Raw genomic sequence first — 21,581 nt, 5'->3', positions numbered from 1 at the left:
GGGAAATATTTTAAAAAGAAAATAAAATTCAAAGGGGGTTTAATAATTCTGATTTCAACTGCAGGTGGCTTTTCTAATCCACAGCATGAACTGCTCAAGATTTATTTAAAGTGAATATATAATGTGGCTACCATATGTCACAATTATAAGCGGCCTGGCAACAGTATCTTTCCATACTTTTGGAAAACTTCCATAAAAATGCATTAAAACAGGCCAAATGCACAGATGCTCCATAGACTCACATGACAAAAAAAGCTTCACAGAGAAAATGGCGGATGGCAACAGTTGTTAAGGTATGATGGACAGTCACATTTCATTTTTATTTATTTATTTTTTTGGTAAATATGGGCTTAGCGATGGACAAAATGTTGGATAAGCTACAAATTTAAGCCTTTAAACACAGCAAAAACACATTCTGTTGTTTTTCTGGAGAACTCTGAAAGTCTAAGCAAAAAATCACGGCTCTGAAAACAGCGCGCTGAAGTCTGAATGAAAAAGGGGTTTATAAATATTAATTCTGTAATGAGTCATGTTTTATTTTTCAGATGAAAAAAATCTTGCTCTATAAGACGCTTAATTAAAATGATTGTAGAAACGCTGTACATTAGCATGACAATGATAAGTGCTGCAAAACCAGCCGTCTTTCTTCTGCATATAAAGCCCCATACATTCAACAGAGACCGAAAAAGAAAAAGCGCATAGCTGTAATTAACATGATAGAGAAGACTGGGGATTTTTAGCAGCAAACACTAATTCCATATGACCTACTTATTTTCAAACTGCCTCTAGTTATAGCTATACTGGTTACATTAAAACAGCAACTATTTGCACTCTGTTTGCTTTCCAATTGTTTAAACTTCACAACGATAGCTAAAACTAATACAAAAAAGCACGAAAGAAGAGACCATGGCAGACTGACTAAACTTAGTCCAGACTAAACTCCTGTCCATTAGTGATGATGGAGTGGGCCTTTGAGACACAGGCCATTAGGTTGCAGGAGTGTGTGTGTGGAAAATGGGCACTATTTCTCACGCACTTCCTCTTCGACAGCACCAGTGATGATACTCAAAGCATAGGCAGGAGCGAGGGAGTCAGGGATGAGGGAGGATGAGAGAGAGAGATGAGTGTGTCCCTGGAAGACCGAGGCTGTTGGACAGCAGTGTGGGGAGAGGGAGTTTTCCCCTGTCTCTAAGCCTGGATGTTGAAATGTAGGCCATGGAGAAGAGGACGGAGAAGGTAATGGCTCTACGACTTTCGATAAATCATGAAACAATGGCAAAATCTGAGATGTAAACAAGTTGACTACAGTAACTATGAGATTTGTCTTTATATAAAAATGTTTTATAACGCGTCAATAAAAATACTGGCTCCTTTTTTAGCAATGTTTTGGCATTATTTTTTCCAATTTTTCTAAAAAACACTTTGTTAAAGTGTGCTGTAAACCTTGAAACAAACCATTATGAAGAAACTCCTGAAAATCAAAATGAAACGAGAAGAAAAACAAAGTTAATGTTTACTTAACAGCTTCATGAAAGAGCTACATGAAAGAGCTCAATGAAGCACTGCAGATGGCATAATCAAATAAAAGTTATAGAAATAGTTTTAAAAAATCATGATGATATATAATTAGGCAACACGGTGGCTCAGTGGATAACACTGTCACCTCACAGCAAGAAGGTCGCTGGTTCGAGTCCCAGCTGGGTCAGTTGGCGTTTTTGTGAGCTGTTTGCATGTTCTCGCCGTGTCGTGTGAGTTTCCTCCAGGTGCTCCAATGTCCCTCACAGTCCAAAGACATGCGGTTTAGGTAAATTAAATAAACTAAATTGGCCATATTGCATGTGTGTGAATGAGTGTGTATGGATATTTTCCAGTACTGGGTTGCAGCTGGAAGGGCATTCGCTGTGTAATGCATATGCAGGATAAGTTATCAGTTCCAAATTTCAAGAAGTCATTTGGTGGCAGGGCTAAGTTAAGTTGCCAGTTCATTCCGCTGTGGCGACCCCAAATCAATATAATGAGTAAACCAAAGGAACACACACACACACACGCACACACACACACACACACACACACACACACACACACACACACACACACACAYATATATATATATATATATATATATATATATATATATATATATATATATATATATATATATATACATACATACAGTTGAAGTCAGAATTATTAGCACCCCTGTTTATTTTTTTCCCCACTTTCTGTTTAATGGAGGGAAGATTGTTTCAGCACATTTCTAAGCATAATAGTTTTAGAAACCTATTTCTAATAACTGATTTATTTAATCTTTATCATAATGACAGTAAATAATGTTTTACTTGATATTTTTCAAGACACTTCTGTACAGCTTAAAGTGACATTTAAATGCTTAACTAGGTTAAAAAGGTGAACTAGGCAGGTTAGGGTAATTAGGCAAGTTATTGTATAACAATGGTTTGTTCTAAATAGTTTAAAGGGGCAATAATTTTGTCCCAAAATAGTTTTTTTTTTTTTTTTTTTAATTAAACACTGCTTTTATTCTATATAAGACTTTCTCCAGAAGAAAAAACATTATCAGGCATAATGTGAAAATTTTCTTGCTTTGTTAAACATCATTTGGGAAATATATATATATATAAAAAAAAGGGGGCTAATTATTCTGATTTCAACTATATATATATATATATATATATATATATATATATATATATATATATATATATAGTAATTATAAATTATATATTGTAAATATTTTTTTTTACTTTTATTTTATATTAATTACATTTCTTCTAAATGTAAAATAAAAAAGTCAGGTTAAAGATGAATAATATGGTACAAAATTATAACTGATAAAAAAACATAAAATATGCCATGTTTACTTTTACTTTGTTAGACAACACAATTTCAACGTATTCAAATTAATTTAAGTTTTTGACCACACTATAAAACATTTGTAAAAATAAATTTCAAAATATTGCATATTGTCCCCTAAATAATATAAATTTATAATAAAATTTATAATAATATTGTAATTTAAAATATTTTTAAGACTAATACAGAATAAATATACATTTCACCTAACCCAGTAAATCCAGGGAAACAAATCAACATGATTGTTTTAAAAACAAGTCCAATAAATGCAAACATATTACAAAGCATATTAGCTCACAACAGGTTTGTCTTTAAAGGTTAACAGTTTAACAGTTACTATTATAGTAAATATAAATATATCCATATAAAAAAAAAATATGAATGGTGTATACATCCAAAACGGACTGCTGCAGTCTGTTATCTGTCTGAGATATCCTGATAATTACAGCATAACAGATGCAAACTTTGATTGCAATCAGGACGCCAGAAGTCAAACTTTACATATGGGTGTGTCTCCTGACATAATCAAAACTCGGACGAATGTAAATCAACACCATCATCCCGGTCTCCTCAAAAATAACAATCATTATATTTAACAGAGTGAACTGTGTCGGTTTGAATGTGGAGCAGCTTATAATGTGGAGGGAGCGATTATTCTGGCGACACTAATGCTTAGTCAAGGTGAATGCTAATTTGACTATAATGAGCAATGTTTAACTTGAGTCATTTAAGCTAAAAAGACTTCGGAGCCTAATTCGGCGATGACACGCGCGCATACAAAACAACTGTTAAATTATTCACGTAGATGTTCACGCTGTCGTGCAGATTAAAACATTTCCTTTTCGACTCCCAGAAGCTTGAGTGGATAAATTCCATTAAATCCGTCCATTCCATGTTTATCTCAGCACGAGTTATCTCACCACAGTTATAACGAAACCCCAAATCCATGCTGCATAGTGTCCACGCGCAACAATGTACGACGCGCATCCTTATCAGCAGACGCGCCTTCGTTTATCACTGAACTTAAGCATGTCTCCTCAGGAAAACGCAGCTAAACGTCTCACTCTTATATCTACAATAAACAAAACGCCAGTCTTCTATTAAACAATAGTGTCTTACCTTTCCTTTTCTCCATACTGCGAGCACAGCGTCCTCTCTCTCACACTCACTCAGTCATTCTGCCGTTACCAGAGTTCAGATCTGCCGGGCACGAGCGCTTTCTCCTCAACGGCGCGAATTTTGAATCCCCGTGTTGTATTCGTGTCGGTGTGTTTGTCAGGCAGGCGACGGACGGACGGTTTGGTGTGTGTTTGTCAGGTGTGACGGTTAAACGGAGAGATGCGCGCAGCGAGCGGTTCAACGAGACGCGGGCGAATGAGGGAGCGAGCGCGCGCCAGGTTGGTGAGGTGAGCTCATAGTATGTAATAGTGACTGAGCTGATTTGAATCAGGGCTCCTCCTGCGCGCCCCTCACGGCAATTCTCCACCCAAAATATATATTTTATTTGCGCTCATGTTCCGCGCTCCGGTGCCGCGGCTCTGCGCCTCGGGAAACCAAAACTGATCGCATCGGACACGCGGCGTTGCTTTATCGATATTTCGTCTCTGACACCGTTTCAAAAGATCGATGTTCATTAATGAGGTGCTGAAAGATTCATATTTGACATTCTTGCTGCCTTGAAGCCAGAATGAGCTTTTAGAATGTAAATGCCTTGCTGAAACTGTCATGCCTGAGAAGGCAGAGAGAGGAGAACTTGTAGTCTGGTTTATCCGATTTATGCATTAAGCAATGTATGGCATGTAATAGTTGAATTTCTGCTTTATTTATTTTGGAAAATCACTACAACTATGTCTAAAACTATCTGTCATAAAGGAACAAACTTGGAGAAAGAACATACATATTGCGTACTTGAGCAAAAGATGCCCTATTAAACTTTTATTGCAGCAATTATAATGTTATTTTCAGTTATACTTGAGTAAAAGTGCAGGTGCATCTATTATGTAGACTTCTTGAAGGTAGTTCACTCAAAAATGAAAATTTATTCACCCTCAAGTGGTTACATTCCTTCATGAGTTTCCATTTTCAATAGAACCCAAAATAAGATATTTTGAAAAATGTTAGAAGCTGTAACCATTGACTTCTATAGTAGTTAAAACAAATACTATGAATGTTAATGTTTCTAGGTTTACAATACTTTCATTCATTCATTCATTCATTTTCTTTTCGGCTTTGTCCCTTTATTAATCAGGGGTTGCTACAGCAGAATGAACTCCCAACATACTAGCATATTTTTTACGCAGTGGATGCCCTTCCAGCCAAACCTGGGAAACACCCATACATTCTTGCATTCAAACACATACACTACGGCCAATTTAGCTTATTTAATTCACTTATAGCACCCAGAGAAAACCCATGCACCCACCCGGGGCTCAAACCAGCGACCTTCTTGCTGTGAGGAGATCATGTTACCCACTGTGCCACCATGATGCCTAACAATATTTTCTTTAAAATAATATATTTTGTTTTTTAATTAAAAAAAGAAACAAACAATTTTCTGAAAAGTGAAGGGTGAGTAAATATAGCAGCATTCTTCCGTTTAGGGAACTATCCCTTTAAGCATCACAAGCGAAAAGTACTGACTGATGAATGTTTATGTATTGCAAGTTAAAACAGTCATACACTAATTAAAACACACTAGTACTAAGGCCTACTGAATATTAAATATTCAAGTTTGAAAATGTGAAAATAACACTATACTCCATATTTTGTGCTTCTTGTATTTACACTGTATTATGTACTTCTATGATTTCTATACTTCCTGCAGAGTTTAGCTCCAATTTGGTAAGAAATAGTATGCCTAAAACCTTGATTAGCTGCTTCAGGGAAGCTACAGCACACAAACATAGTTTTACATACTTTAAAATTGAAAGGCATGATGAAGTGTGGCTGCTTTTATTTGTTTAGTTTTCAACATGTACCATTAAAAATGCCCTATTGTAACTAAATTTTTTAGCTGAATCTGTGGTCCTGGTTAATTCATATAATGGATGTCAATGGTTACACTTCTTTAGATTAAAAATAAACACATACAAACATGAACAAATCTATTCAAATCAACACACTGATGTGTTGATGAACCAAAACAACCAGTCTGTGTAAGATTCTGAGCATTATTCACTATTATTAGCTTTAATAACAGGCTGATCCAAGTATTTGTAGTATTCTGGTTTGAATAACTCTATGTTATCTTATTTCACTTCAAAATTGTCAGCCATGGTAACTATTATTTTGTGAAATTTAAACGTTTGCTCTGCTGCTGTGAAGGTCTACACGCACTCACTGTCTTGTCTACACTGCCTGACCTCCTGACTGAGTCCAATACACAAATGAATATTTCCGTGTGATTTACAAACTAATTTAATAGCTTAACTGAAAAGAATTTGCTCATTCATGGTTCGGACACCGCTATCTAAAATACAGTAGCTTTCTATTCTTCAATTTTCAAATATCACTTTCTAAATATCAAGGACACATATTAAAACATGTTCTAAAGTAAAAAAAAAAAAAAAAAAAAGTGCAATAAACGTTGAAATAAGTTTTCCAACATAAAATACTTCATCTTCAATAACTGAACTATGTGATTACAGCAGGTAACAAAGTAAAAAAAAAAAACTACTCTTCAACACCTATACTGAATGTGTTCCCTTAAATATAGGCAAATATAAAGACCAAAAAAGACATCCGGGTTGATAATGCGGCGGTGAAGACGCATGTTGTCTAAACTCCACAATATTACATGTGATTTATACCCTAATTTACTAGTATATCTAATTTGATATGCCATTCTTTTTATTCAAAGAACCTGTCTTCTAACTCTCCACTTAAAAATGAGCAAATCGTACAGGTGGCAAACAGCAAACTCAAGTTCAACATGCTTATTCCTGTCGAGAAAGCAGCAAAATGACAGATAACAAACCCGCACCTTCGCAGCTCACAGTCAATTCTCTAGTGAAGAAGCTTGAAAAATTCAGAAAGGACATGACTGGGGAATTTGTTGCACTTCTAAATAGCTCTCTGGAACCAATCCAGTCTTCAGTCGAATCGTTCGCCGTGACCTTAACAGACCAAAAAAAAAAAAAAAAAAAAAAAAAAAAAGCTGGGACTTTTATCAAAATATTCTCTTTATTGTTCCTCAAAAAAAAAAAAAAAAAAAGTTTGACAGCATGAAGGTGAGTAAATATACTACCCTGACTGATCTAAATTAGATATTTCTAAATGTGTGGGCATTTTCAAACACATACAGGGTGGTTATCAAAAATCTAAAATTTAGAGTAAGAAGTTGATTTATATCACATCTACATTATCAAATATGCAAATCCAAACAACAAACTAAAACTAATTAATACAACTCACCCTGCAACAATACAAGAAACTGTCAAGAGATATTTGTTACCCAGTTGAATCTTAACAAGCACCAGAGAATCTCGAGCACACTCACTGTCTTTACACTGTTTTCTATACATTTCTAAGCAATGCAAGCAGATGCTCAATGAACCAGTGTTCATACCTTCATATAAAACAATGCTTCACAGTTCACTTTACGTTCAGTGTGGGATGGGTACAAATATGGATACTGTTTCTAAGGGGGAACTAAAAATAAACTGGAAATCACTTATAAAGAGATTTTCCATTCTTGCAGCCTGGTAGCAACTTTTTCAAGACCTGCTACTGGGCCAGGACCAAGGGGGTTTGGGACCCCTGCTTTACACACCAGAGTCAGGTAATGTGACTTAGGGCGCAATCACACTATGCTATCCGAACCATGCCCAGGTCCGTTTACTGGATCGTTTGAGAAGTGTGAGTGCTCTGTATCAGGCTCAGGCGCAGTTCAGTTAGCCGGCTCTTGGAGGAGGTGTGCTAAAGTGCGGTTCACTTGGTAAGCTGAAGGCAAGACGTGACTTTAACGGGACTGTTTCATATGGATTTATTAATCATTCTTACTGTTCAATGAAAGCAAACTGTCATTGTTTATTAAAGATGCAAACCCCTCACTGCACGACAGCTGCACCTTTAGCAAACTTCTTAATTCCTAAAGCACGAGGACTTTATGATTGTTTATAAGCGTCAAAAGTAGCTGATCTGTTCGCCGTTATATATGACTGTGTGTCACTGCATCACAAAGGACTAAAACGATATACGATAGCAATCTTCACTGTGCTGAGCAAGAACGCTTCACTTTCTGGTAAACTGAACAGCGCATCATCAATGACGTAAGCGTGCTTTGGCTCAAATGCAATGTGAGTGCTGGCCATTAGGGGAAACAGGAGGGGGGACATGCGTGCTTCAGCCCGGTTCAAGGCCATACCTGTCAACATTGGGATGTGAAAATAAGGGATATGGGGATATACCCAGCCCCCCAAGTACAGAATCTGTTTAGGTAGCAGAGTCTGTTTATCACTATGGAGCGCGTCAGTTGACTGTCAATATGACTGTTTTGAGGATTGAATATAAAGCAGAGATGGCACCTGTAATGAAAAGGACGGGAATTGCGGCGTTTAATGTTTATTTCAAAGTGTTTTCATGCTCGAACAAGGCGAAAGGACAGAACAGACTAACTTTTAAGAGTGAGACCGGCCCCTGGTGGTTCGGCGGTATAGGTAGAGCAGGGATGTCAAACTCAATTCCTGGTGGGCCGTAGCCCTGCACAGTTTAGTTCCAACCTTAATTAAACACACCTGATCAAACTAATTAAGTCCTTCAGGCTTGTTTGAAACCTACAGGTAAGTGTGTTGGAGCAGGGTATATGGAGGCTCAGCTCTTTAATGTTTATTTGCCACCCTTCAGAGAAAGACTGAAAATACGGGAGAAATACGGGAACATACCTTTACGGGATGATATCGGGATAGAACTATAAAATACGGGAGAATCCTGGGAAAAATGGGAGGGTTGACAGGTATGTTCAAGGCAAATGTCCATAGTGTGAGTACGCCCTTAATAAAGGTTGAAAACACCTCTCTTATATGGCCTTTTCCACTGATCTCTCTTGTTCCTGTCCTGCAGAGACCTGAAGCTCACTTGGATGTAAATGTAGAAAACAAACACCGGGGGTGTTTAAAACAAGACTGAAGGAATAGGCAGAGACCCGCTCGAAGAGATCAGATGAGCTAATACAATTTACTTCTAATTAACTAGCATTACATCTGTTGAATCGACTGCATTTCATTAAAACTTATTGATGCCTGTTTCATCCTCTCTTAAACGAATCAGGGGTATAAAGAGCCATAAGTTCTGTTTGCCGTCACACTATGACAAGAGAATCAATTTCCCAGGCATGTTTCCTGGGATTTCCAGTGTCACGGTGTCCTCGCAGTGGGGTTGTCAGCTTTGCGCTTCTAATGGTATGGATGCAGGCATGTCACTGGATATTATGATAATACATTACGTGTGAGTTAGACATTATTAAGCAGAACAAAAAATTTCCTATGCAGCACCTCTAGCACTGCCAGGTGGTGTCACTTTCCTCCAAGACGAATTTGAAGGCACAGCCTCCCTTTTAGAGACACCGGCTGCGAACACAAGAAGTGATCTCATTAGAGCTTAATTCAGAGACAAACTGTCTCGCCTAAAACTGACGTTCTTTTGGCGTGGGGATCTATTTGCTGTGTTGCGGTGCCGTGCCTCGACCGTTTCCAAGAACCTTCGCATTGTGCGGTGAGACACTACAAAGCAGCCGGCTCTACCCACGCGCGGGCATCCGTCCTCATTACCCCAGCGCGGGCCCTGCTGCCAGCACTCACAAAGAAGCCAACCGCCCAGAGACAACGCAAGTACTGCTGCTCCAGCACACTGACAAACGAGAGAGAGAGAGAGAGAGAGAGAGATGGAGGAAGAGGAGAGCAAGAGAGTGTATGTGCACATATTTAAAAGAGCAAGAGGAGGCCAAGCTGAACTCTTTGTGAATGCAACCGCCATGAACGCCTTAAATTGTGTAGGCATGGCGTAAATGGCTGGCGACATACATTTTATGTGCTGTTTTGGAGGTTTGCCCATTCTATCGATCTTTAAAACAAAGGACATTGAGAGTAGACAGAACTGTTGCAGTATTGTCCTGTACACAGCATAAGAATTTAAAGGTCTTCTGCTGTTTGTGACGAAATGAAACTTGCTAACAAGGGAAAGAGTATTGATGGTGCACAGACATAGAGAAAGGGATTTCAAAAATGCCCTTGGTGGTTCTGTTTCACTGAGATAATGTTTGACTCTCCGAACTCCTGAGTCTCCATTAAGGGAAGAGATAGTCTATTTCAACTGATAGCCACACATACAAACATCTTTATGTACTCACAAAATCCTGCACTTGGATATCTGAGAGCAAATTTACACAGTATACTTTACACAGCGATCTCACTCACCTTGTCCCAACAAAAATTCATTATCGCTAATCATGTATAAAAGATCAATTTGAAATGACATGACTGATTATGAATGACATCACCGTCAGCTTCATATTTTATTGATGTCTAAATGCATTGCGCATTTCTATTTAATGACAGCTGGAGGCTCAGAGTGCCTTCCTGCCGGACCTCAATAATATCAGTTGACATTTTGCAAAAGCCAAGAACAAAATCTTTGACCTCTGTTATGGGTATCGGTGCATGACGGACATTTGCTAAAGATACAAGCATATTTGTGTTATTCAGCAATGTGAATCAGGAGCTATGTTTCTATCCAGCGATGAGAATTAGATTTATGTGGAAAACATAATATTGAATAAAACATAAAGCACTATGTTTATAAATACATTCATTCATTCACTCATTCATTTTCCCTTATTTTTCAGGGGTGGGTACAGCGGAATGAACCGCCAACTATTCTGCAGTTTCGCGCAGCAAATGCCCTTCCAGCTGCAACCCAGTACTGGGAAACACCCATACACACTCAATAACACAAGCACTCATACACTACGGCACTAATAGGACACCCAGAGGAAACTTAAGCAAACATGGGGAGAACATGCAAACTCCAAACAGAAATGCAGAAATGCGAACCAGCAACCTTCTTGCTGTGAGGCGACAGTGCTAATCACTGAGCCACCATGCTGCCTGCTTTATAAATACAATTGAGCAAATGTATTCATTCATTTATTTAATTTTTGGCTCAGTCCCTTTATTAATCAGGGGTCACCACAGCGGAATGAACCACCAACTTACAGTATCAGGATGCCCTTCTAGCTGCAACCCAACACTCGGAAACACCATACACTATTGCATTTACACAAATACACTAAGGCCAGTTTAGCTTATTCAACTCACCTATACCGCATGTCTTTGGACTGTGGGGAAAACCGGAGCAGCTGGGGGAAACCCATGTGAACACGAGGAGAACATACAAACTCCACACAGAAATACCAACTGACCCAGCCAGGGCTTGAACCAGCGACCTTCTTGCTGTGAGGTGATCGTGTTACCCACTGCGCCACCATGATGCTAAATTGAGCAAATTATTATTAAATGTTAAATTATAATTAAATAATTAATAAAATAATAAATATGTATAAAGCATTGTTTCCATCCTACAAGTTAAAGAGAACAGAATTGTAAATTCCTGATAAACTGGTGCCAAATATAAAAAATAAATATTTTAGTTGCTGTGATAAGAAAAGCCACTGTTGGCTTTTTTTTTTTAAATAATAAATCACTTGCACCTTGATGACAAAGTCAGATGCAATGAATGTACATGACTTTTGGAGGCGTGAGACCTCTTTTTGAGAGTGCAGCCACTCAATACAGTTGTGGAAGACAATAATATTGGACCACTTTGAAGATGGACTTTGGCTAAGGCATTTTTAGAATAATCAAGAAATTTTAGAATATTCATTAATACTTTCCCACAGAATTTTTGTAATAATATAATTGGATAGAAGCTAAATTAAATGAATTAATTTACATGCTGGAATTTATTTGATAAATGTGTTTCTATTGTAGCTTATGCCCATTTTTTACTTGTTGGACAATAAGTTTATCTTACTCTGTTGTGTGCATACATTTTTTTTTTTCAAAATTTATGCACATCTTTACGTTTCTATCAAGCATTTTTAATGTAATATTTCAAAATGTGCATAGCAGTAGGTAGATGGGAACATAGCTAGTGTAGTCTTACTTTTTCATATTATCACATCCGAATGAACAGCAAGACTATTCAAAACCATTCCATGGATCTGCAAATAAGACTTAAAAATGATGTATTATGCATGCCAGACTAGTACTGTAGGTGGTAATGTCACATTGAAAAACATGCATGTGCTGTACTACACCGACCCATTAATAGTTTTAGCTGATTGCGTAAATGTCCCTTTTTTGTGCAAAACTTTAATATTGAATAAAAGATGTGCGAATAAAGCAGCATTTCCATCCAACAAGTCAAAGAGAACAAAATCGTCACTTCCTGATTAACTGGCGCTAATCAGTAAAAACAGAAATTGCTGAGGTAGGAGAAGCTGCGTGAATATTTTCTTTATTTAATAAATGACTTGCACCTCAAAAGACAACGCCGACACCCAATGAACATGTGGTGGCATTTGAAAGCATGAGAGGCGGAGCACAGATGCCCTTGTGTTATGATTATTAATGATCTAGCAGTTGCAGATCACTTACAGACTAGAAATCCGCCATTATGGACTACAAAATCCAGTCATGCACCGCACACACTCACAACCGGTTCCTGATCATGACTGATTGCATACACACAGTCGGAGGATTGTTACAAACTGATTACATGGACTTTAAATACAGCACACACACACACAGTTCATTCCGGAGTTCACACTTAGCTGATAATCAATTGTAAAACTTGTTTGGCATGCTGTCCCGGGAGAGGGCCCTGAGCTCATAAGATCCTTGAGCCTGGGGCTCCCTCCCATTTGCAAGGCGATAGGGGAGTTTGAGCTCAGGTAGATTTCGAGAACATCTCTGCTGCAGTAGCTAATGAAAAGATAGTGATTGCTCTTAAGAGATAACTAGTTACTAGGAGGATGTCTATGATGCCGATTTGGATTAGTCGGTTAACTTAAGTTGCATGTTTTTGGACGGCAGGAGGAACTGGGGAACCCAAGGGAAACCCACGTGAGCAGGGGGAGAATGTGTAAAATCCGCACAGAAACGTCGGCTGGCTTGTTAAGGACTAGAACCAGTTACGTTCTTGCTGTGAGGCAACAGTGCTAACCACTGGGCTACCATGCCACCCATCTAGAAAAGGAGGAGGAGTATTGGCTGTCATATGGAACTTAGGGTATTTATAGTGGCTAAGGAATCGTCTGATTGGTGAATCATAAATTGAATCATAAGCATGTGATCCTCTCAAAATTAGTTTATAAATAAACTTCACTTGTGGAGTCTTGTTAATCTTTATAGTAAACATTACAACGCATTTTCCCTTGCCTTGTCTTGCCGTGTTTTTGACCCTTGCCTTGTTTGTTGGTTTATGTTGCCTGCTGCCTGCCTATACTGACTATCTGCCTGTTTATTGACCACAACTCTGGATTGCCCATTTACATCTGTTTGCTCCTATGTTGACTGTTGCTTGTCTGATTATCCCAGTTAATAAAACCTGCATTTGGATTAGCACTTCTTTGTTGTTAGCGTCCGCTTCAAGTTACACTTGACAGTTCTGGATGTAATTGATAATATAATAACAATAATAGTGAAATGGTTACAGCATTTTAGAAAGACCAAAACAACATTTCAGATGTTTTAAAATGCGGACAGCCTGCTGGTTTGTCAATTCACACATTTTTAATCATCACATGATCTCTTATAACAAAATCGCATTACCTTTTTTTAATGCGTATACTGAAACTTGTTCGGTAAAAGTGTTTCCATCATAGTTTATGCACATCTTTTCTTATCGAATAAAAAGTTCATCCTACTCAGTCATGCGCATTCATTTTTTAAACAATTTATGCACATCTTGGTGTTTCCATCAACCGATTTTTTATGCACACATCCAAATTGCACATATAGGTGGATGGAAACATAGCTAGTGAATGTTCATGCACACAGATTATCAGGCATGCAAACTTACAGCAGTTGTTTCATCTGTTCATCAACACACAATCAATCAAATTTCTCTTTTTAAAGAACAATTTAGCATCTAGGCAACATAATTTCTTGTCAAATGTAAATATGATGTCCAACATGTCACTCGCCAGGCCGGTAGACAGGCAAAATGACCCCCTATGTGCAGAACGTCTCAGCATTCGGCTTATGGTGTGCTTTAAATCTAAACCCTGCTTTAGCCTGTCCTCAACTTCTGAACTGCAGAGCAAGTTTGTCCTCAAGTTGTGCAAGAAAGTCACAGACTGATCTAATGCGGCGTGGGCAGAATCTTCCTGAGCTCAAACGCAGCGAGTGGAACCAGAACATTAAGCACTCTAATGAGCCGCTCAGGTGTTCAGAGCTGACCAGAATGCTGAGGAAGATCAGCCTTGCTCTTTCCACGACACTCACTTTCTAATAACCCGCTGTCTGCTCAAGCTTGAAACTTAGAAACCAGGGGGACGAGAAACCGTCTCTGACTAAATGAGTACTGTGATAATGGTCGTCAGTTAACACTGGGTAAAGATGAACAATTAAAGATTAAGTAAAAGTGTTTCATTATGATGCCGTGTTGGAGATTCCCAAATCGTAAATCCACATTAAATACCTGATGTAGTGTATATGGTAGCACATAAAATCACCAGCTCCAACAAGATGTCTTGAATCCAAGCCAGTACCATGGGTTAGACCCTATTATACTGTACAATATGTGGAAGATATAAAGAGCACACATGAGGAAATGTTTACTTTCCTAGTCAAATGTGTGAATGAGTTTTGTTTGCCCAGGGGGCCCATAACGTGTAACAAAGGGTCCAAAGGGGCAGAGCAAGTACACATCCGGGAATTTTATCTGTGCTTTGTAAGATGTGAACTTTAAATTGGAACAGTACTTTGGCGATGGTTGGTGACGTTTCACGAGGACAGACAAGAGCGCATATTGAGAAACTGAGTTTGCATGTTCTTCCCGTGCTTACATGGGTTTCCTCTGCGTGTTCCGGTTTCCCCACAGTCCAAAGTCATGCCCAGCACTAAGGGGTTGTATTTTCAGTGCTGGGTTGCAGCTGAAAGGGCATCCGCCAGTAAAACCATTGCCAGAGTAATTGGGAGTTCATTCCATTGTGGCAACCCCTGATAAAGCAGTGAATATCCTGAAGGAAAGGGAGTGAGTGTACTATTGATAAGATCAGTGTTTCCCAACCACGTTCCTGGAAGACCACTAGCACTGCATGTTTTGGATGTCTCCTTTGTCTGTCACACCCATTACAGGTCTTTCAGTCTCTACTTATGAGCTGATAATCTGAACCAGGTGTGTTTGGTTAAGGAGATATGGAAAATGTACAGAGCTGGTCGTCCTCCAGGAAAGGGGTTGAGAAACACTGGTTTAGATCGCTTTTAAAAATTTACAAGTACTATATTAGTATAATGGTATAAAACAGTGAGGTGGCAAAAGGGCTTTCACGCTACAGGATTTTTTTTCTTGGTTCTTATAACTTTTGTTGGAATGACCTGCTTTTTGGTAGGCTTGGGTCAGCCATGGTTAGAGAGTTGGACTTGTGATCCAAAGTCTGCAAGTGCCTGAGTAACTTTTAAAAAAAGCATCTGCTAAATACTAAAATGTAAATACATTTATATTTTTTCTGTGTCTTCAACACAGAAATTACAGTTGAAAGCATTTTAGATATAGGAACTAAATTTGGGGGGCGATTAAATAAGCTCTTTCTAACAACAAAAAAGAGATGTGAAGTCTTTGCTCACTGGACAAATTCATGCCATTTGAAGAACAGTATTTTAAAATGCTACAAGACATAAGAAAGCTAATGTTAGCTTAATTCTGCTCTCTTTTCTTAGCCTCAATTACAGGTTATATGTGAGTTGCCATAGCTAACACTGACACTAACACTTTTAATTTTTTAAAAGCCATTTTAGTAACAGAATTTAAGCCCCTTTAAGCAATATATTCTTTCAATAGTCTACAAAAAACATTGTCATACAATACAAGAACCTGCCGTAGTTACTAACCTAGTTAAGTCCTTAAATGTCACTTTAAGCTATATAGAAGTGTCTTGAAAAATATCTAATCAAATATTTTTTACTGTCATCATGGCAAAGATAAAATAAATCAGTTATTAGAAATTAGTTATTAAAACTATTATGTTTAGAAATGTGTTGAAAAAAATCTTCTCTCTGTTAAACAGAAATTGGGAAAAAATAAACAGGGTGGCTAATAATTCAGGGGGACTAATAATTCTGACTTCAACTGTATGTACTCCCGTCTTTATGATTACAAAAACAGCAATAGTGGCCAACCAGGGACTGTTTTATGATCTGCCAATGAACAAAGTGTACAACTTGCACAAAGTCAACACTGTACAATGTAGTTATGGAAACCTTTTCATTATCCATTTAAGAAAGGGGGCCACACACATACTTAAATGTTCAAATAATATTAATAATACATTTTTTTTGTAATGTGCCCCTCTTTCACTCAAGGTGCTATAGCAGTATACCATAATATCAGTCACAATGCACAACAGCAGCAAACAACTATAACATACTTGCTTTTAACATTTAAAACTGAAATGCTTTACTAAAAAGATTTGTTTTTAGAGATTTCTTAAAACATTAAAAAGATGGAGCATTCCTAATAGGAAGAGGCAGAAAATTCCACAAGGTTAGAGAATCAAATGCCATTGTCATTGTGACTAAATTGCAAATACACCCTGGGACCAGTCCATGTACAGTACTGCTTTATAAGTTAAGACAAGAACCTTAAAATCAACACATCACTAAACTGGAAGCCAGTCTAGTTGAGAAAGCCCAGGAATAATACAGTATGACTACAGGGTGGTGTATGAGCTAAAACACGAGTTGCTGAATTATTTTATTGGCAGTGATGGTACCTTGAAGAACCTTTTACATCCACAGGAATGTTTTAATCAAAAAAGTCCCCTAATAGTGGAAAGAACCCAATTTAGATTATTGAACTATTTCTCACACTGAAAAAAGAATTCTTTGAAGAATGTTCAACGAAAGGTTCTTCAGGCAACCTAGCATTGTTCTTCTCAAACTATTCTGAAAACATTTCAGTTTTCATATATACATTTTTGGAGAGCACCAAATACATTCCAGAAGCTATGTTTTTTGCAGTTTTTGTTTTTGCAAATCCGCCAGAGGCTGCTGTACATGCTTTTTCAGATCTCAAATTTTTCTAGCAGCTGTCATTCCCGCCTGCTGTTCTCGCATAAATCCACCAGAGGTCGCTGTCGACTGACTGTCGACTGACTGAATGACTGACTATATTGATTGACCCACCGTCCTTCTTCCCCAAACCTAATCAATAGAGTTTTCAAAAGCACCAATTGACCCGCCAACCCACTTCTTTAAACCCAACCGACAGTTTTCAAAAGCAATCAAAAAAAAAAGTAAAGCCCTCGCCTGATTTATACCACATTCTCACCCTGTTATTTACTTGTTTATTTTATTTTTTGGCTTCTGTTTTTGTCTAACCTGCTTTCTGCAACCATTCTTTATTGGAGTCGAACCCCATTATTGTGATCAACTCCTCTCTGCGTCTCAAGTCCGCCGACGTATTTGGCGAGCTAACTGGACAAACTGGTAACATATCAGGAAAGCTATACGGAGGTAAGCGGTCAGCACGAAAAGAAACAGCGTCATACCACCCAGTAGCATTCTTTTTAAAGACGAAATGCAGACATGCGTAGTACTGGCTACATATTTTGCGATCTCCAGAAGTGTATTTAGGGCTACGTTTCAAAAAAAAAAAAAAAAAACTCTTGAACCGTTTATATTTAAAAGTGCAATAACCATGGAATTAAATGGACACCCTTTGCACTTAGCAGAGTAAACAGACTGTACTCAAATGTCATCATTCCTTTGTACAAAAGCATTTCCTCTCATAGTTTGGCTTTTCTAAGAAGATCATCGCACTAATAAAGGTTGAGGCTGGCCATCCTCTTCTCTTCTCTGCCTGCCATCGTCCTGCACACACTGCCTGTCTCCGCAGGGAAGCCAAGCTTTCTCCTCCTGCTTCTGATCCTGGCAGTGGGCCTATTGTGTGGCAGCATCCCTCTCCTCTCTTCTCGTCTTGTATGAGTCTCAAACACATTCACATTCCAGAAGCAGTCTCTGTCAAAATGGCATCAATGCCTATACTGCACACAACGGCCTCTCAAAGCACCTCAGCCTCTATTACTTCCCATAATCGAAAGAGACGAGAGAGGCTGAGGAGTGAAGAGAGAGAGAGCCAGAGAGGGGAAGTCACTGTGGTGTCAGCGACTGGTTTGTTAAAGTGTCTTTCCCCAAAGGTGCACCAGTCTCTTTTTAAATTCATCTGCCTTGGGACTTTTCTTTCACTGTGAAGCACTCTCTTTTTGTTTTATTTCTTTCTTGCAGAGATTCGTTTGTTTCTGCTTGGCCCGTTTATGCGGAGTAATTTCTCCTTTTTGTCCTCCCCTGCCATGTCAAAGCTCCCATGCTGGGAACCACTCCCCTACCAAAAAAAAAAAAAGGCTCCAGAAAACCTCATTTTTTTCCTAAATGGAATCTTTCCACACTGCTGGGCGTCAGATAAACAGATCCAATTTGGCCTCTTGCTGGTCGTCCCATAATGAAGTCAAAATGCAATTATCAGTAATGTTTTAGAAAAGAGCAGATATAGAGGAACGGGGTGCACATGCAAAACAGGCCAACACGCAGGGTTCGGTACTGAGATGACACTAGAACTGATGATACAAACAAACAGAGGGGAACACAATGGAGCCTGTGTTTCACGGGAGACGTTTTCAAGCAACATCATATAGTTTTTCATTCAGAGCAGCAAGATTTGCCGCGTGTAACAGTTCTTTTGTGATGACAGTGAGCAGAAAGCAATTACGCCAGCGTTGTTTGAGTAAACCGCGCGCCTGAAATGTATTTGCAAGCTGCCAGGTGTAGACTTTTGCAAGCCTTTGTGCCATCCAAGCTAATAAAATGCTGTTATTATTCTCTGTGCGCCCGTTTTTATTTTATTTTTCTGCTGAATGCAAATAGATCTCTCATTCGTATTTTTTTTTTTAAACAATTAAACTGCTTTGTGCACAGGTCCAGAGCAGCAATGAAAGCTCAATAATTTTCTAAATTTGACGCACTTGGGAGAGCTAGGGCTGCCAGTGCTTATGAATTTTATTATGTACAACAAAGCAGAGCATTGTGCAGAAAACCTTGAGTTTAAAGTAGTTCGAGCTAAATTAAAATCTGAACATGATTTACTTGCCTATCCTTCAAAACGTGTGAACATGAGAATTTGTATTCCATTGACTTTCACTGCATGCACAGACATAGCGTTATTCGCACAATTCAGGCTCATTGTAAAAACATCCATCTACTTACATTTCAACAATATATATATATATATATATATATATATATATATATATATATATATATATATATATATATATATATATATATATGCTTATACAGCGGGAATGAAATGAACATTGGTGTTTATAAAACACCAACAACTGTTATTCTTAATCACACAAATTACAATTACAAGTTAGATTAAGGGAAAATTTACAAGGCAAAAACAAATAAGCTTTTCTGTTTTGCTTTTGAAAGGTTTTGCAAAAGTCTTGTCATCGATCCCAGTTGTAAGAGCAGCAAATAATAACTTATAAATAATAACCTCACTGTCCTAGTTAAATAATTAAAAATCATGGACATAATCATGTTTTATTTTGGTAAAATATAATCCTAATCTTGAGGCCTTTGCCTTTTATATAAGCTACTTCTGATACAAAATAATCAACAAGAAGTCAGGTTATTATTTGTTGTTCCTAAAACTTGGATGGGTGACAAGACTTTTGTCTAGAATGTATATTATCATAATGATTCCTCTTTAAATCGGTTCTTGAAAATTGCTAAAAATACTGTATTTTACATGCCAGGCCAGTAGGTATTATTGCCACTTTGCAATGGAACACAATGGGCCCTATCATACAGCCGGCACAATAAGCTGTAAGATGTGTTTGGCACGATTTACTGCTATTTTCAGATCAGCGCAACCCCAATTTTCATGTCTTGCACCACGTTGTTTAAATAGCTAATACATTTGCACCACTTTGTGGACTCATAGGTGTTCTGGTCTAGAAAGGAGGTGTGTTAAGGCACATTGTTGGCGTATGCTATTTTGAGCTACTACAATAGACTGCGCAATTTACCAGCTGAAGCAGGACTAAACCGTACTTTTCGTATGGCAAATAGCAGATTTAGACACCCTCTAATAGTTTTGCGCCATGCGCTTTAGACTTTGAGCCTAGATCGTTAAAATAAAGGCCAATGTGTCTAAGAATAATGCTGCGTTCTGTAGTCCACTGTTGTTAATTCGGTTAAACACTGAACAGGATAAATGTGTGCATGACACTGCAAACAAAAATGTGCAATTTTGTAACTTTAAAACAGAAGCGTGAGCACGTCTAGGAATTTCAAAGGCAGGAATTTCAATGTCACAATGTTTGGACCTACATGGTCTTCTTCAGGTCTTCATTCATTTTTTAACAATGATATTGATTTAAAAACTTGCACTTTAAAAACCGTTGTCTATGAAAGCATCTGTGTTTGGGATCTCAACACCTTGTTAAAATGTCAGTTACGCATCAGACATCCCTAATTTTTGGATGAATTGTGGACTATGTTTTTTGATTATGTTTTTGCCTTTTTTGTCATCCTCTATTATGTATTAACTTTTCGTCTATTCATATAAATGCAATTTTAAGAATTCACACTTAGCTGAGGATTGAAAATAAAGTGTGTTTAGCATGCTGTCTCAGGAGAGAGCCCTGAGCTCATAAGATCCTCGAGCCTGGGGCTCCCTCCAGTTTGAGAGGAAAGAGGGGAGTTTGAGCTCAGGTAGGTCTCCAGAACTCCCCTGCTTATTTATGGCTAATAGCAAGTAAGAATTGCTATGGAGAGAAATACTGCTGATTAAGAGCTCATCTATGGTGCCAATTTTGGTTTAGTCTTTTCACTTATGTCTCATGTCGTTGGACTGTGGGAGGAAACTGGTGAACCTGGGAGAAACCAACGAGGAGAACATGTAAACTATGCACAGAAATGTCTACTGGCCAAGTAAGAACTTGAACCTGTGACATTCTTGCTGTGAGGCTACAGTGCTAAGCACTGGGCTGCTGTGCCGCCCTGTCAAGGAAAAGGGAGGAGGAGTAGAGGTGGAAGGAGACATTCTTTAAGACAAATATACCGGAGGTAAGAAACTCTGATAATTTATAGTGAGTTAGGAATCATCCGATTGGTAAATCATGCGTTAGCTAATGCAGGACCAGAAGTGATTTATAATAAGCATGTGATCGTCTTGAAATTAGTTTATAAATAAACTTCACTTATTTAAATAACTGCAAATAATACTACAATTGGATTATCATGAACAGTTTCATGACATACATACAAACTATAAACTGTATTATAACTGTATTATACATTATAAGGTTTTATATCTCATAATTATATGCAATTATTTGCAGTTCACCTGGTAAATTATGACACATTCACAATGAAAGATGTGGTGGCTTTAGTAAAAGCATATGTAAATTCGCGTTTGCT

The 21,581-nt window shown here is 38.0% G+C and overlaps 1 protein-coding gene across 14 annotated transcripts in view; it reads right to left on the bottom strand.

The window, feature by feature from the left end:
- The window catches only part of tenm2b (teneurin transmembrane protein 2b), a 576,016-nt gene that overhangs the window by 221,944 nt on the left and 332,491 nt on the right, over window positions 1–21,581 (bottom strand). For 3 of the 14 annotated variants that reach the window (XM_073936049.1, XM_009295583.4, XM_005159578.5), the window contains exon 1: window positions 3,991–4,247. The exons of 10 other annotated variants lie outside the window; for them this stretch is intronic. Coding sequence is in view for 2 of the 4 variants with exons in the window: in XM_009295583.4 (XP_009293858.2) it covers window positions 3,991–4,006 (16 nt within the window). In the remaining 2 variants the exon portion in view is untranslated. Of the gene's footprint in view, window positions 1–3,990; window positions 4,248–21,581 lie in introns of those variants that run through there. One more of the 14 variants, XM_073936050.1, reaches the window with a different exon arrangement.

The sequence above is a fragment of the Danio rerio genome, chromosome 21, assembly GCF_049306965.1.
Source record: "Danio rerio strain Tuebingen ecotype United States chromosome 21, GRCz12tu, whole genome shotgun sequence".
NCBI classification, from domain to species: Eukaryota; Metazoa; Chordata; class Actinopteri; order Cypriniformes; family Danionidae; genus Danio; species Danio rerio.
The sequence above is the reverse complement of the archived record's forward strand: the minus strand, read 5'-3'. Positions and strand labels throughout refer to the sequence as shown.